The sequence below is a fragment of the Brachyhypopomus gauderio genome, chromosome 7, assembly GCF_052324685.1.
Source record: "Brachyhypopomus gauderio isolate BG-103 chromosome 7, BGAUD_0.2, whole genome shotgun sequence".
NCBI classification, from domain to species: Eukaryota; Metazoa; Chordata; class Actinopteri; order Gymnotiformes; family Hypopomidae; genus Brachyhypopomus; species Brachyhypopomus gauderio.
The window spans coordinates 1,940,010-1,952,976 of NC_135217.1; the positions used below are offsets into that span (position 1 = coordinate 1,940,010).

Below are 12,967 nucleotides of genomic sequence, written 5' to 3' on the forward strand. Positions count from 1 at the left end.
GATCAAGAAAAATAGTCAAAACCAGTTGGGTAAGATATCAAAGTAATAGTCAATTTATTAAAGTACAAGAAAGAATTAATCAAAGAAAAATATTCAACAAAAATGGATCGATCCAAAGATCTCCGTTACCTACACGCCCAGTGACTTTAAGAGAGAGCTGCCCACCCTCCATAACCATGAATGTTTATAGTGATAAACTGCTGACTACCTCATTGTTACCAGAGAAGTGATGAGTGACAAGTTTCCCCCTCCCTATCCAGGACGTGGTCCCTCCTCAGCTCATGTGTGGTCCAAAAGTTCAAGGATACCCCGTCTTCTCCCTCATCTCACAGTGGTTCTTGGTCATTAGAATACATAAGGAGTACATAATATTTTCTTCTCTGCAAGCTGCCTACAATTATGTGTGATTAGTGTCACACAGAGTGCTCACATACATGAAGGGTTAGAATAAGTGAAATTAAAAACATTGTGTTTCTCATATACAAGACCACATGAGTGTTATGTGTGTATCAGTGAAAGGTACATACATATGTGTGTGCATCATTAGTCTACATATCCAATACAACAGTTAGTCAAGTGATTACATATCTCTTATGCAGAATAATAATGACTGATCATTATAACTCATGGAATATAATGAAATAATAAACATTTCCACCACATTATGCACAGTTCACTTCCTTAAATCTATTCTAGAAAGATCTGCTGGCTCCTCTTATCTTCTGAGCCCACCACCCACACCCCCCCCCCCCCCACACACACACACACACACACACACACTCTTTCTGCTCCCTCTTCAGATTCATGTAGTCCTTCAGTGACTAGACACTGCGTGTTAGTAATTTGCAATTTTCCAATGCAGGACACTAGACGAGCATTCATACGTGGAAAGTTTAAGGTTGTGTGTTAATAAATTTATAGTATAAACCAGTGGTTCCCAAACTTTTTCTGTCGTGCCCCCCTTTAGTAGATGAGAATAATTTGGTGCCCCCCCATGCGCCCAATAATTTTTGTTGAGGGGGGGGGGGGGGGTGGCGATCGTAAGTTGTTGAGCGGGGGGGGGGATGGGGGGGGGGTGGCGATCGTAAGTTGTTGAGCGGGGGGGGGGGGGGGGGGGGGTGGGGGGGGTGGCGATCGTAAGCGGGGGGGGGGGGGGGGGTTGATGCCGCGATAGCGGTCGATCGCCAGTAGTTAGCGATTTCAAACAGTACACCACCGACGTGCGCATGTTTTACTTCCAACAACCTCCGCGCCCCCCCTGCAATACCTCCGCGCCCCCCCTAGGGGGCGCGCCCCCCACTTTGGGAACCACTGGTATAAACTATGGCTTGCTTGCAGCATAACAAGAGAAACATGCATCACAGTTATGAGGTTTTGTATAAGCGTGTTTAACTTCAGAAGCTTTCAGGGAACCAGACACAATGAATCTTGACTGAGCGAAAGTAGATTATGATTACTTCTACCAGTCCCCCTCTGCTCCCACCCTCCCTTTTCCATTTATCAAAGTTCCGCCTCATCTTCCTGTCCTATTAGTGAGAGGGTATTTGCATATGAGGCGGAGCTATGCTGGATCTAACCACCTAAACTGAGAGCATAAAGACTAAGTTTCAAAACTTTGGTTAAGTCTGTGTGTTTGACAACTCTTTCCCAACCAGTGCATCTACCACCAGGGGGACGTTACTACCAGGACGACAACGACCAATGTGGGCATTTTTCAGAAAAGCGGGTAAGTGTAGACTTTCCTCTCTGAAGTGTATGATGTGTACAAGTGTCTGCTCCTGCCCACCTAACACACAACTCATGTTTTCAGAGTTCTCAAGGCCAGTAGAAAAGGGGAAGTGAACTGCACATTTGTGCAGATGTTTTCATGATCATATACCAGACAAACATCAGGGCAAAAATGGAACACATGATTAAGAGATTTCAAATCACTCTAAGTATCAGGAGTCTTTGTTTTATTTTTTCATTTTATTCAGGTTGCAATGGTATTTGTTCATTCTCATGCTTGGCACAGTTTCATGCAGATCAGGCATGCTGAGCCATTTCATCAGTGTAGGAGCCATTTCTTATCTGCACGTATAGGTAGGTTTTTAGTGTAATTTTTTGATTTACTCACTTGGGGGAGCACTTTAGGTCACAGGTATAAAGGCAGGTGCCTGTGATGAGTAATTAGGACGGTTTGGACTGGGGAACACACGGTTCTTACCGTAGCCGTGGGGAACCAGCCAAGACAGCACATTTTTAATGCACTCAACAGCACTAAGGTGAACTAGTTTTTGTATTAACCATATTTTTTGTTGCAATAAAGAAGGAACAACCTCGAAGGATACTTTTGGCTGGAACTTCACCTTTCTTTTATGGCTTTGAGTTTGAGAACACCTTCAGTCCAAGCCGAGGCTTACAGGGTAGCCTCCACATCGTAAGAACCTGCGTGGCTCATTAAATGGACGTACATCAAAGGTTGAGGATCTGCTAAGAACTACGCCCGCATGAATTGGAAGTTTGTAACCGTCATAGGAAATTGGATTACTTGCTTGTTGCGGTGCCTACTGGTGTTGATGATCTGCTGCGAGTGAGTAAACTTATGTCTATGAAAGATGAAGCTGCTTCCCATAAACTGGTGGGTGATACTATCTTTTTGAGACTGTTCGATGTGGACTTTGCAAAGATAAAAGGCGTAGTGGCATTGCCCAATTTTATTTTTATTCACCGTGCTGTTGCGTAAAAGTGCTGTGCTGTAGAGATCTCAACTGTTGTCAGCGTCACCTTCAAACAATTAATTTTAAAGGCTTACCTAGTGGGTTTGCGCTTGGTGTGTGCTTTGCGCAACATGACAGATAAGTCTGACAAGGCTACGGCCGCCGCTCCCACATCGGAGCGCGCCGACACACCAAAAAGTCCAGTTGAAGAATTAGAAAAACGTGTGAGAATGTTAACTACAAAGGGTTTTTTAATGGCATGCGAGAACCTACAGAAGAATCGGAAATCAAAGCTTAAGCAAGCAGGCAAAATAAAAGCAAAGATAAATGAGCTGCTTTCGGTAAAGGTTACTTCTCGCACGATCAGCCAAGTCAAGAGGAATTTGAGCGAATTTACCGCTCTGTGCAAGGAAGCTATAGAGATCCAGAATACTCTGTTAGAAATGCCAATGCCTGACTCTGAATACGAAACACAACGAAGCTGGTTAATAGAAAAAACTAAGGAAATTGAAAAATTCGAAAACGATGTGTGTCGATGGTTGGCGGATGCAGTTCCTATGACTGAATTGGAATGTGAAAACGTAGCACCAGAGGTAAGGCCAGAGGACAGCGTTTCGAACGTTTCAAGTAAAGGTTCCAGACACAAAAGCCAGCTGTCTGCATGTTCCAAATCCTCCCGCATCTCTTCAGTGCATATAAAAACAAAGGCTGAAAGGGCTGCTCTGTTAAAATCTGCTGCTGTCTTAAAAAGGATGCATGATTTGGATGCTGAGGAAGAAGTTCTGCAAATTGAGAGGGCAAGACTGAGGAGAAAAAAGGAACGGTTGGAAATGGAGGCAAAGTTGGAAGCTAATACAGCCAAGTTGTATGTCTTAGAAAATGGTGGTGGTGATGATGATGATGATGATGAGGGGGAGGGAGCCAATGCTATGAACGCCTATCTTCATGCACAGTTACAGTCATCTAATGTTCCTGTTTGGCACCCTAAGCCTGAGGTGTTCCACCAGGATAATGTAGCTTCACTGGTGGTGAGGCCTAAAGAGAAATGCATTTCATATGGGCTTAATAACCCTTTACCCACAGTGCAGATACCATCACGTAGACCGGCCGTATTGAGTGATAACTGTGGACCCAGGAGCCACAATCCAGTCCCAGTGCAGCATCAGCTACCGCCATCTGCACGTATGAATCCATCTACTCGGACACAGGCAAGCCATGCCGCGTCTTTTGGTAACCACCAGCTCCCTCATAACCATCTACCCACAGTGTATGATCTCATGCAGCGTCAGAATAACATCACGGCTCAGCTGGTTCATAATCAAGCTCTAGCCTCTCTTCCACCTAGAGTTATTACGGAGTTTGATGGACACCCATTGAAGTATGCCGCCTTTATCAGAGCTTTTGAACAGGCAATTGAAAGGAAAACTTCTGACAAAGAAGAGTGTCTGTACTACCTTGATCAGTACACAAGAGGGCAGCCAAGAGAGCTCGTTAGGAGCTGCTTTAACATGGCACCTGGTCAAGGCTACACCAGAGCGAAACATTTATTAAAGGAGTACTTTGGTAATGAAATGAAGATTGCGGCAGCTTATATTGACAGGGCTGTGCAATGGCCTACGGTGAAACCTGATGATGTTAACGCCTTGCAGTCTTTGTCTGTCTTCCTAAGAGATTGCTGTAATGTAATGGAAGATCTGCAGTATCTGGAGGAGATGAACGTGCCATCCAACCTGCGCTTGATGATGATGAAGTTGCCGTACAAGATGAGGGAGAGATGGAGGGCGGTTGCATGTGACCTTCAGGAGAGGCGTGGCACAAGGGCCATGTTTGCTGATTTTGTGACTTTTATTGAACGTCAGGTGAAAATTATGTCTGACCCTCTCTTTGGAGATTTGCAGGGCACACCATCATACCACACCTCCCTTAAGTTCAAGGCCAGGCCTTCTGGAAGAGGGCATGTTACCGTTGCTGCTGTCGATGCTGCCCGACCATCAAATTCCTTTGCACCCCGACATCAGCGTAAGGGTCCACCTGTACAGAAGTATGACCATGGAGCATGCTTTGTGTGTAAAGGCCAACATTCAGTGCTAAAATGTTCTGCTCTTGAGCAAATGACACATAGAGAAAAACTTGATGCTGTAAAAGAAAATCGACTCTGCTTTCGCTGCCTCATGCCAGGTCATATGAGTAAGGCATGCGATAAGCCTCTAACTTGTGCTGTGTGTGCAAAGAGCCATCCGACTATTTTACATGTTGATTCTAAAACGCCACATGTTTCAGTTAGTAATGCTCTTGTGTCATTGCAGACATGTGCCCATACAGGGGCCGGGAATGATGAATGTGTCCTTTCCATTGTGCCGGTACGGGTGAAGGCAAAGTCTGGCAGTCACATCATCAACACCTATGCCTTCCTTGACCCTGGGAGCTCAGCCTCTTTCTGCACTGAGACACTCATGAGGAAGCTGAATCTCTCCGGTGCTAAAACTAACATTCTGCTTCGCACCCTAGGCCAAGAAAGAGTAGTTGGCACCTATTCACTTAAAGGCTTTCAGATTTCTGGCCTGAATGAAGAAACATTTCTGGATTTGCCTGAAGTGTTTACTCAAAAGGCCATGCCGGTAAGCAGGAAAAACATTCTTAGTCAAGAAGATCTGGAAGAGTGGGCTTATCTCAAGTACATTAATATTCCTAGTTTGGAGGCAGATGTCGAATTACTTATAGGTACCAATGCACAGAAGCTTATGGAACCCTGGGAAGTGATCAATAGCCAAGGGGAGGGGCCATATGCAATCAGGACCCTACTGGGGTGGGTCGTGAGTGGGCCATTGAGAGGCAGGGAAGATGAGGGCAGGTATGATTGTCCGGCTGTCACTGTCAATAGGATCTCAGTTACCAAGCTACAAGATTTGTTGATTGCTCAATACAATCAGGATTTCAATGAAGCTATAGCAGATGATTCCTCTTTGTCCAGGGAAGATCATAGGTTTATGCAAATTGTTGAGTCATCCATCCATCAGGATGAGGGTCACTACTGCTTTGACTTGCCTTTCAAGGTTGCCGAAGTTACACTTCCAGACAATCGTTGTGTCGCAGAGCAGCGTCTCTTTAGTCTCCAAAGAAAGTTCAAAAGGAACAAAGAATTCCATCAAGAATACACTGAGTTCATGTCTGAAGTCATTGCGAGTGGTTATGCTGAGCCTGTGCCATGTCAACAGCTGAATAGGTCTGATGGCAGGCTTTGGTTTTTACCCCACCATGGGGTATACCATCCTAGGAAGAAAACTCTTAGGGTGGTTTTTGACTGTGCCTCTGTCTATCAAGGAATCTCACTCAATTCCCAGCTCCTGCAAGGTCCCTTGCTCACTAGTACTTTGCTTGGTGTACTCACCAGATTCAGAAAGGAATGTGTAGCGCTGATGGCAGACGTCCAAGCTATGTTCCATCAGGTGAGAGTGTCTCCAGAGTACACAGATTTTTTACGTTTTTTGTGGTTTCCTGATGGTGACTTCACACTTGCGCCTATGCAGTACAGAATGAAGGTGCACCTTTTTGGAGCAGTGTCTTCACCTAGTTGTGCAAATTACGCATTGAGAAGAATTGTACAAGATTACAAAGATCACTTTGAACCATGCATTCTAAATACAATATTGCATAACTTTTATATGGATGATTGTTTGACTTCCGTGTCTTCAGAGGCAAAGGCTAGGAAGATGGTGAGTGAGCTGACCGCAGCATGTGCTAAAGGGGGGTTCCACTTGTCGAAGTGGACAAGCAACAGCAGTGAAGTCTTAGCCAGTATTCCAGATGCCCAGAGATCAAAGACCACTAGGGGACTTGATCTAGATCAAAAGGCAAATGCTGTTGAGACTGCTCTTGGCCTGCATTGGTGTATTGATGCTGATGTCCTGACTTTCAGGTTAGCCTTGGAAGAGCGCCCTCCCACACGACGTGGCATATTGTCTGTTGTGTCCTCTGTGTTTGACCCCTTAGGGTTTCTTGCGCCACTCACATTGCCAGTGAAGAGAATGCTGCAGGAGATGTGCAGGTCGAACATCGGCTGGGATGTCCACATACCCCAGGTTTTCTCTAAGCAGTGGTCCAACTGGCTTAAAAATCTGCATTATGTGGCTGAGTTCAAAGTGAATCGCTGCATGAAGCCCAACAACTTTGGGGAACCTACCTTTATGCAGCTACACCACTTCTCAGACGCCAGTGAGTATGGTTATGGGACCGTCACTTACCTCAGAATGGAGAACAAGGAGAACCAAGTGAGTCTTGCTTTCATCTTAGGAAAGGCTAGAGTAGCCCCTTTAAAGCAAACAACCATTCCCCGTCTTGAATTGACTGCTGCTGTCCTAGCTGTCCGCCTTGACAAGATGCTGAGAAGAGAATTTCAGCTTGACTTGCAGCCATCAGTGTTCTGGACAGATAGCACCACTGTTTTAAAGTATATTGCCAATGAGACCAGAAGATTTCATACATTTGCAGCCAATAGGGTGGCAGTTATTAGAGAATTGACCAGTGTTGCACAGTGGAGATACGTTGGCACAAAGTTGAACCCGGCAGATGAGGCATCCAGAGGGCTGAGTGCTGAAGAGTTCCTGGCCTGTGAGAGGTGGCTGAAGGGACCTCCATTTCTCTTAAAAGGGGAAGAGGAGTGGCCGGTTACCATTTCAGATCAGCCTATGGTCTTTTTGGAAGACCCTGAAGTGAAAAGGGAATCACTGGTGAGTGCCCTCGTAGTACAGGCACCACTGAATGCAACACAAATATTTTTAAACTACTTTTCTGATTTTAAAAGATTAAAGAGATCTGCTGCTTGGATTCTTAAATTCAGAGGTATACTTTTAACATCGTCACAAAAGAGAAAGTCCCTTAAACCTGAGCTCCAGAAAGAAAGAATAAAGGTCTCTGGCGAATCATTAACAACAGCCGATCTGCAGAGGGCAGAAGAAGCCATTATTCGCTTCTATCAGCAAGAGAAATTTCCAGAGGAAATTGCTGCACTGCAAGAAGGAAGGTCTGTGAAACGCAGCAGCGATCTCTATAAGCTCGACCCAAGGTTGCAAGATGGAATGCTGAGAGTTGGAGGTAGGCTCAGTAGGGCGGCAATGCCCGAAGAGGAGAAGCACCCTGTTATTCTGGCTAAAGATCAAAATGTATCTAAACTCATCTTGAAACATGTACACCAATGTCTTGGCCATGCAGGTCGTAATCACATGTTGTCCTTTCTCAGAAAGAAATATTGGATAACTCATGCAAACTCTGCTTGCAGGAAGGTCATTTTAGAATGTACAGAATGCCGGCGCATCCAGGGAAACATGGGGCAGCAGAAGATGGCTGACCTCCCAGAGGAACGAGTTGTGTCAGACCTGCCCGCTTTTACCAATGTAGGTGTGGATTATTTCGGCCCAGTGGAAGTGAAGAAAGGCCGAGGAAGAGTGAAGCGCTATGGTGTTTTGTTTACATGTCTGGCAAGTAGAGCAGTCCACCTTGAGGTAGCCTATGCTCTTGACACTGATTCATGTATCAACGCCATTAGGCGGTTCATGTGTCGAAGAGGTCAAATATCTCATTTAATTTCTGATAATGGCACAAACTTTATTGGAGCTGAGCGGGAGTTAAGGGAGGCCGTTTCAAAGTTGGACCACAGCAAGATCCAGCATGATCTTTTACAAAATGGGCTAACGTGGTCTTTTAACCCTCCAGCAGGCGCTCACCATGGCGGAGTTTGGGAGCGTTTGATCCGGCTTGTGAAGCGTGTCCTGGCCTCCACACTCAGACTTCAAACCCTGGACGATGAAGGCTTCCACACAGTTCTTTGTGAGATCGAAGCAATCTTGAATAGTCGACCAATCACGAAGGCCTCAGAAGATATCAATGACTTGGAAGCTCTCACCCCTAACCACCTTCTCCTCCTGAAGACAAAGCCACTCCTACCCCCGGGGTTGTTCCAAAGGGATGACTTGTATCTGAAGAGAAGATGGCGACAGGTGCAATTTCTCTCTGACCTTTTCTGGAAACGCTGGGTGAGGGAGTACTTACCGCTGCTCCAGGAGAGACATAAGTGGATGAGGCCAAGGAGAAGCTTTGCCGTTGGCGACATCGTGGTTGTGATGGAGCCGTTGGCTCCAAGAGGGTCCTGGCAGATGGCACGAGTCACACAGACGTATCCAGACAAGAGAGGCCATGTGCGTTCAGTCCAGTTGAGAACAAAAACGGGGCAACTGGAAAGGCCAGTTACAAAGATATGCCTCTTGATGGAAGCCGAAGTCCCAAGTTCCAAGACCCAAGATGATGATATAGATGGTTGAGATGATGGGTAGACCTGGATGCTTGAGAAGATACTTAGTTTTAGGAACTAATTTAGTTTAGCTCTGCACAAATGGCTCCTTAGGTTAAATGGGTAATTGTGGTTTGATATTCTCTCACAATTAGGGGCCGGGGTGTAGGAGCCATTTCTTATCTGCACGTATAGGTAGGTTTTTAGTGTAATTTTTTGATTTACTCACTTGGGGGAGCACTTTAGGTCACAGGTATAAAGGCAGGTGCCTGTGATGAGTAATTAGGACGGTTTGGACTGGGGAACACACGGTTCTTACCGTAGCCGTGGGGAACCAGCCAAGACAGCACATTTTTAATGCACTCAACAGCACTAAGGTGAACTAGTTTTTGTATTAACCATATTTTTTGTTGCAATAAAGAAGGAACAACCTCGAAGGATACTTTTGGCTGGAACTTCACCTTTCTTTTATGGCTTTGAGTTTGAGAACACCTTCAGTCCAAGCCGAGGCTTACAGGGTAGCCTCCACAATCAGTGATTAACTCGCTCTCCTGATCCCTGCCTTTGTACCTGCTGCTATAGACTTAGAGGCAGATGTCAAACTATAGGCTGCGTGATTCACAGAGTTTATGACCAAATGCTGGATTCGCTCAGATTTATCCTAAATAAACTCTCTGAATTCTGAATCTGAGGTTTCCTCATGAACTGACTGACAGGCTTAGACCCGGAAAGACGTCTGCAGAATAAAATAGCAAGTAGAGATTCTACAACCAATTTTGTGCTCTGAACACATTCAGAGAGGAGTTATAGCAGTTTTATCACTGTTCCTTGAACAACATGTACCAAATATTGTGTTGGAAATCTTCAGATATGGCAGACACAGCAACTGACTCTGCAGACACAGCAACTGACTCTTTTCACAGGCTTTTTTGTTCTCATTCAAACGAGCCGTTTTTTTCTGCTTTGAAAATGTAATAACGCAGTCTGTCTTTATAACTCTTTGTGAAGGCGGCAGCATGTCTGGTGAGGCCACTCCCTACAAGCCCAGCCACTGGCCGCAGGAGAACGTTCTCAGCACGGAACTGAGGAGACACGGCAACAGAGCCGCCGCCAAGCGATTGGCCAAAGCGTGCCAGGGGGCGGTCCCTGCCACTAGGAGTGCGGCTGAACGCAGCAAGATATGGACGTCGTACAAGGGGTGGGGTGCGAAAAAAAACAAGCTAGCCATCGCCATCATGGCGCTGGAGTACGACCGGATGGTGGAGGAGGTGGACAAGATGGCACAGCTGGTCCAGAAGCTCCAGGTGAAGGCAAGGCCTCAGGAGGATGAGGTGGCCTCGCTCAGAAACCAACTCCAGAACCAGGTACAGCACAACAAGCAGCTGAAAGGCGACCTCCAAGAGGCTCAAATAATCCAGCAACAGACCAAAGCGGAGATGCGGTCTAAAGATGATGAGGTGGAGAGACTGCGACAGGAGGTGGCCTCGCTCAGGAACCAATTCCAGAACCAGGTACACCAGAACAAGGAGCTGAAAGGTGACCTGGAAGTGGCTCAAATCATCCAGGAACGGACCAAAGCGGAGATGTGGTCTAAAGATGATGAGGTGGAGAGACTACGACAGGAGGTGGCCTCGCTCAGGAACCAATTCCAGAACCAGGTACACCAGAACAAGGAGCTGAAAAGCGACATGGAAGTGGTTCTATCCAACCAGCAACAGATCGAGGATGCATCTATAAAACTCTTTACAAATATAGAGCTCCTGAATAGCCTCCCTGACCTCGAGAAAAACAACTACAACTATGACTTCTGGAAGAAGATAAGGGAGTTCTGCATCATGGGGGTCAATGCGAAGCAGATTTTTCGTTTAGTCCAGGCAAAATGGCCCAAAAATGAAATGCAGACACTGATGGATTTGAGAGCGAGTGACATGTATCTGGCCAACAACTCCAGCACTAGCAACGGGGAGGCTCTTCTGCAGATCTTCCGATGGAGTGTGACCAGTGCTTTGGGATCAGGCATGGAATGCTACCATGTGTACAAGAACCGGAGTCAAAAGGAGGGCGAGTCCTTCGAGAGCTACAGCAAGGAGAAGTTCAAGCTGTACTGTGCTTATGGAGACGAGGAACCCGACATAAACGACAAAGAGTTTATCGATGACTTGCTGGAAAATGCGCACAAGAAATACCGGGATCTTCGGCTCAATCCGATTACGACCCACGACGCCTTGATGAGCAGCGTCGCCCACAAAGACAGACTGCTCGCATGCAACTGGACGAATAGGTGCAAGAACTGCGAAAACTACGGCCACGACTGGGAGAGCTGTCGGAGGCCGGGCGGAGGTGACGAGGTGCCCCCTGGTGTCTGCTACACCTGTGGCATGTCTGGTCACCTGGCCAGGAACTGCTGGCACTATCAGGATGACTAACCTGCCCAGGGTGGAAGCAGCTTGGGTTTTCACTCTATAATTTACTCTTTCTGATGTTGTTTACTGCATTAGTGGTTTGTATTGTCCGTTTAGTCCTCATGATTGATGTGATGAGAACCACAATGGCAACGAGCATAATCTTCATAAGGGTTTAATTCCTTGATGCTTTTATAATGCATTTAATGACTGCAATGCATGATTATTTGGATGTTGAATCATCAAATCAACTAAATAAATCCCTCTGTAAATGTTCTGGTTGCATAGATTTTAAATGTGTTAGTGAGCCTTACAGTGGCCCTGTTTTTTTTTCTGATCGCATTTCAGTATTTCACTACTGAATAAGTAAAATATTGCTGTGGATTCAATGTAATGTATGACTGCAATTTATAACTGGAAAAAAATAGTTCCAAAAAAAAAAAGAATAAGTAAAATATATATTTTACTAATATTTAGTTTTTCATCTAAATGTCATAAATGCATGATTATATGGATGTTGAATCATCAAATCAAGTAAATCAATCCCTCTGTACATGTTCTGGTTGCATAGATTTTAAATGTGTTAGTGAGCCTTGCAGTGGGCCTGTTTTTTTTCTGATCGCATTTCAGTATTTCACTCCTGAATAAATAAAATATTTAGTTCTTCATCTAAATATCATAAATGCGTGATTATATGGATGTTGAATCATCAAATCAACTAAATCGACACCTTTGTACAAGAGGTGTCTTTAACTAAGGATTTTCATAGTCGAATCTGATTCGTCAGATTTTTCCGTTAGTCGACTAATAGTCGAATCAGGGTTTTTTTTTTCTCTAGAGGGCCTTAAATGGGATCGCCTTCTCATTCAGGACTTTCTTCCACGTCAAAGGAAAAAACTAAAGCACTCAGATAAATGAATAAACATGGTAGGTTGTCTTTATTCAGCTTTTATTTATTTATTTTTTAATGAAACGTTAGAGAACATTAACAAAAAAGTAATCGTCAGTTTCATATCGAACTTTGTCAGACAGGCACTGTGCAAATGTCAAAAATATTTTAAATAAAATCTGACTGCCTGAAAATATAAAAACAATTTGCCACACAACAGCAAAAAATATATAAGTAAAGGTTCAAGTAATGCGGTTTAAAAGCAAACAACAACAAAAAATGTTTATAGACTTCCTGCCGAGACGACACGACCGAAACGACAAACGGCTGAACTGTTTTTTTTTCGCGTGTTCAGCTCCGCTCATTTGGATTGTGCAACTGCAGGGTGTGATATATTAATGTGTAGTAAGGAAGAAGCCTATTGTTAATGCGCACACACCATTAAAAATATTTATTAACTGAAATTAGGATGCTTTTATTTGACAGAAGGCTATATATAATGAAAACAAAGACATTTCATGTAACAACTAATGCTTAGCAGCATCCTTGGGCACCCCCATGCAGTCAGAATGGTACATTCGACTATGACGATTTGAAAACTGCACGTCATGCACTCCAACTGCAAACACACCCACGTGCATCAGTTTCCTGTTGATACAGTACAATGCCCGAACTTTCGGCATTAACTACAGGC

General features: G+C 44.9%; 1 protein-coding gene and 1 long non-coding RNA gene across 2 annotated transcripts in view; one reads left to right on the forward strand and one right to left on the reverse strand.

Moving 5' to 3' along the window:
- Positions 1-122: 122 nt before the first annotated feature.
- Positions 123-12,967, reverse strand: part of LOC143518434 (uncharacterized) — a 32,140-nt gene continuing 19,295 nt past the window's right edge. Inside the window, exon 4 of the long non-coding RNA XR_013132175.1 lies at positions 123-337. This is a non-coding gene — a long non-coding RNA (uncharacterized LOC143518434). The remainder of the gene's footprint in view (positions 338-12,967) is intronic.
- On the forward strand, positions 1,565-11,660 carry LOC143518403 (uncharacterized). The gene is made up of 2 exons (XM_077010875.1): positions 1,565-1,726; positions 9,991-11,660. Exons 1-2 carry the CDS (start codon positions 1,702-1,704, stop codon positions 11,406-11,408), a joined length of 1,443 nt encoding a protein of 480 aa, XP_076866990.1. The 5' UTR covers positions 1,565-1,701; the 3' UTR covers positions 11,409-11,660.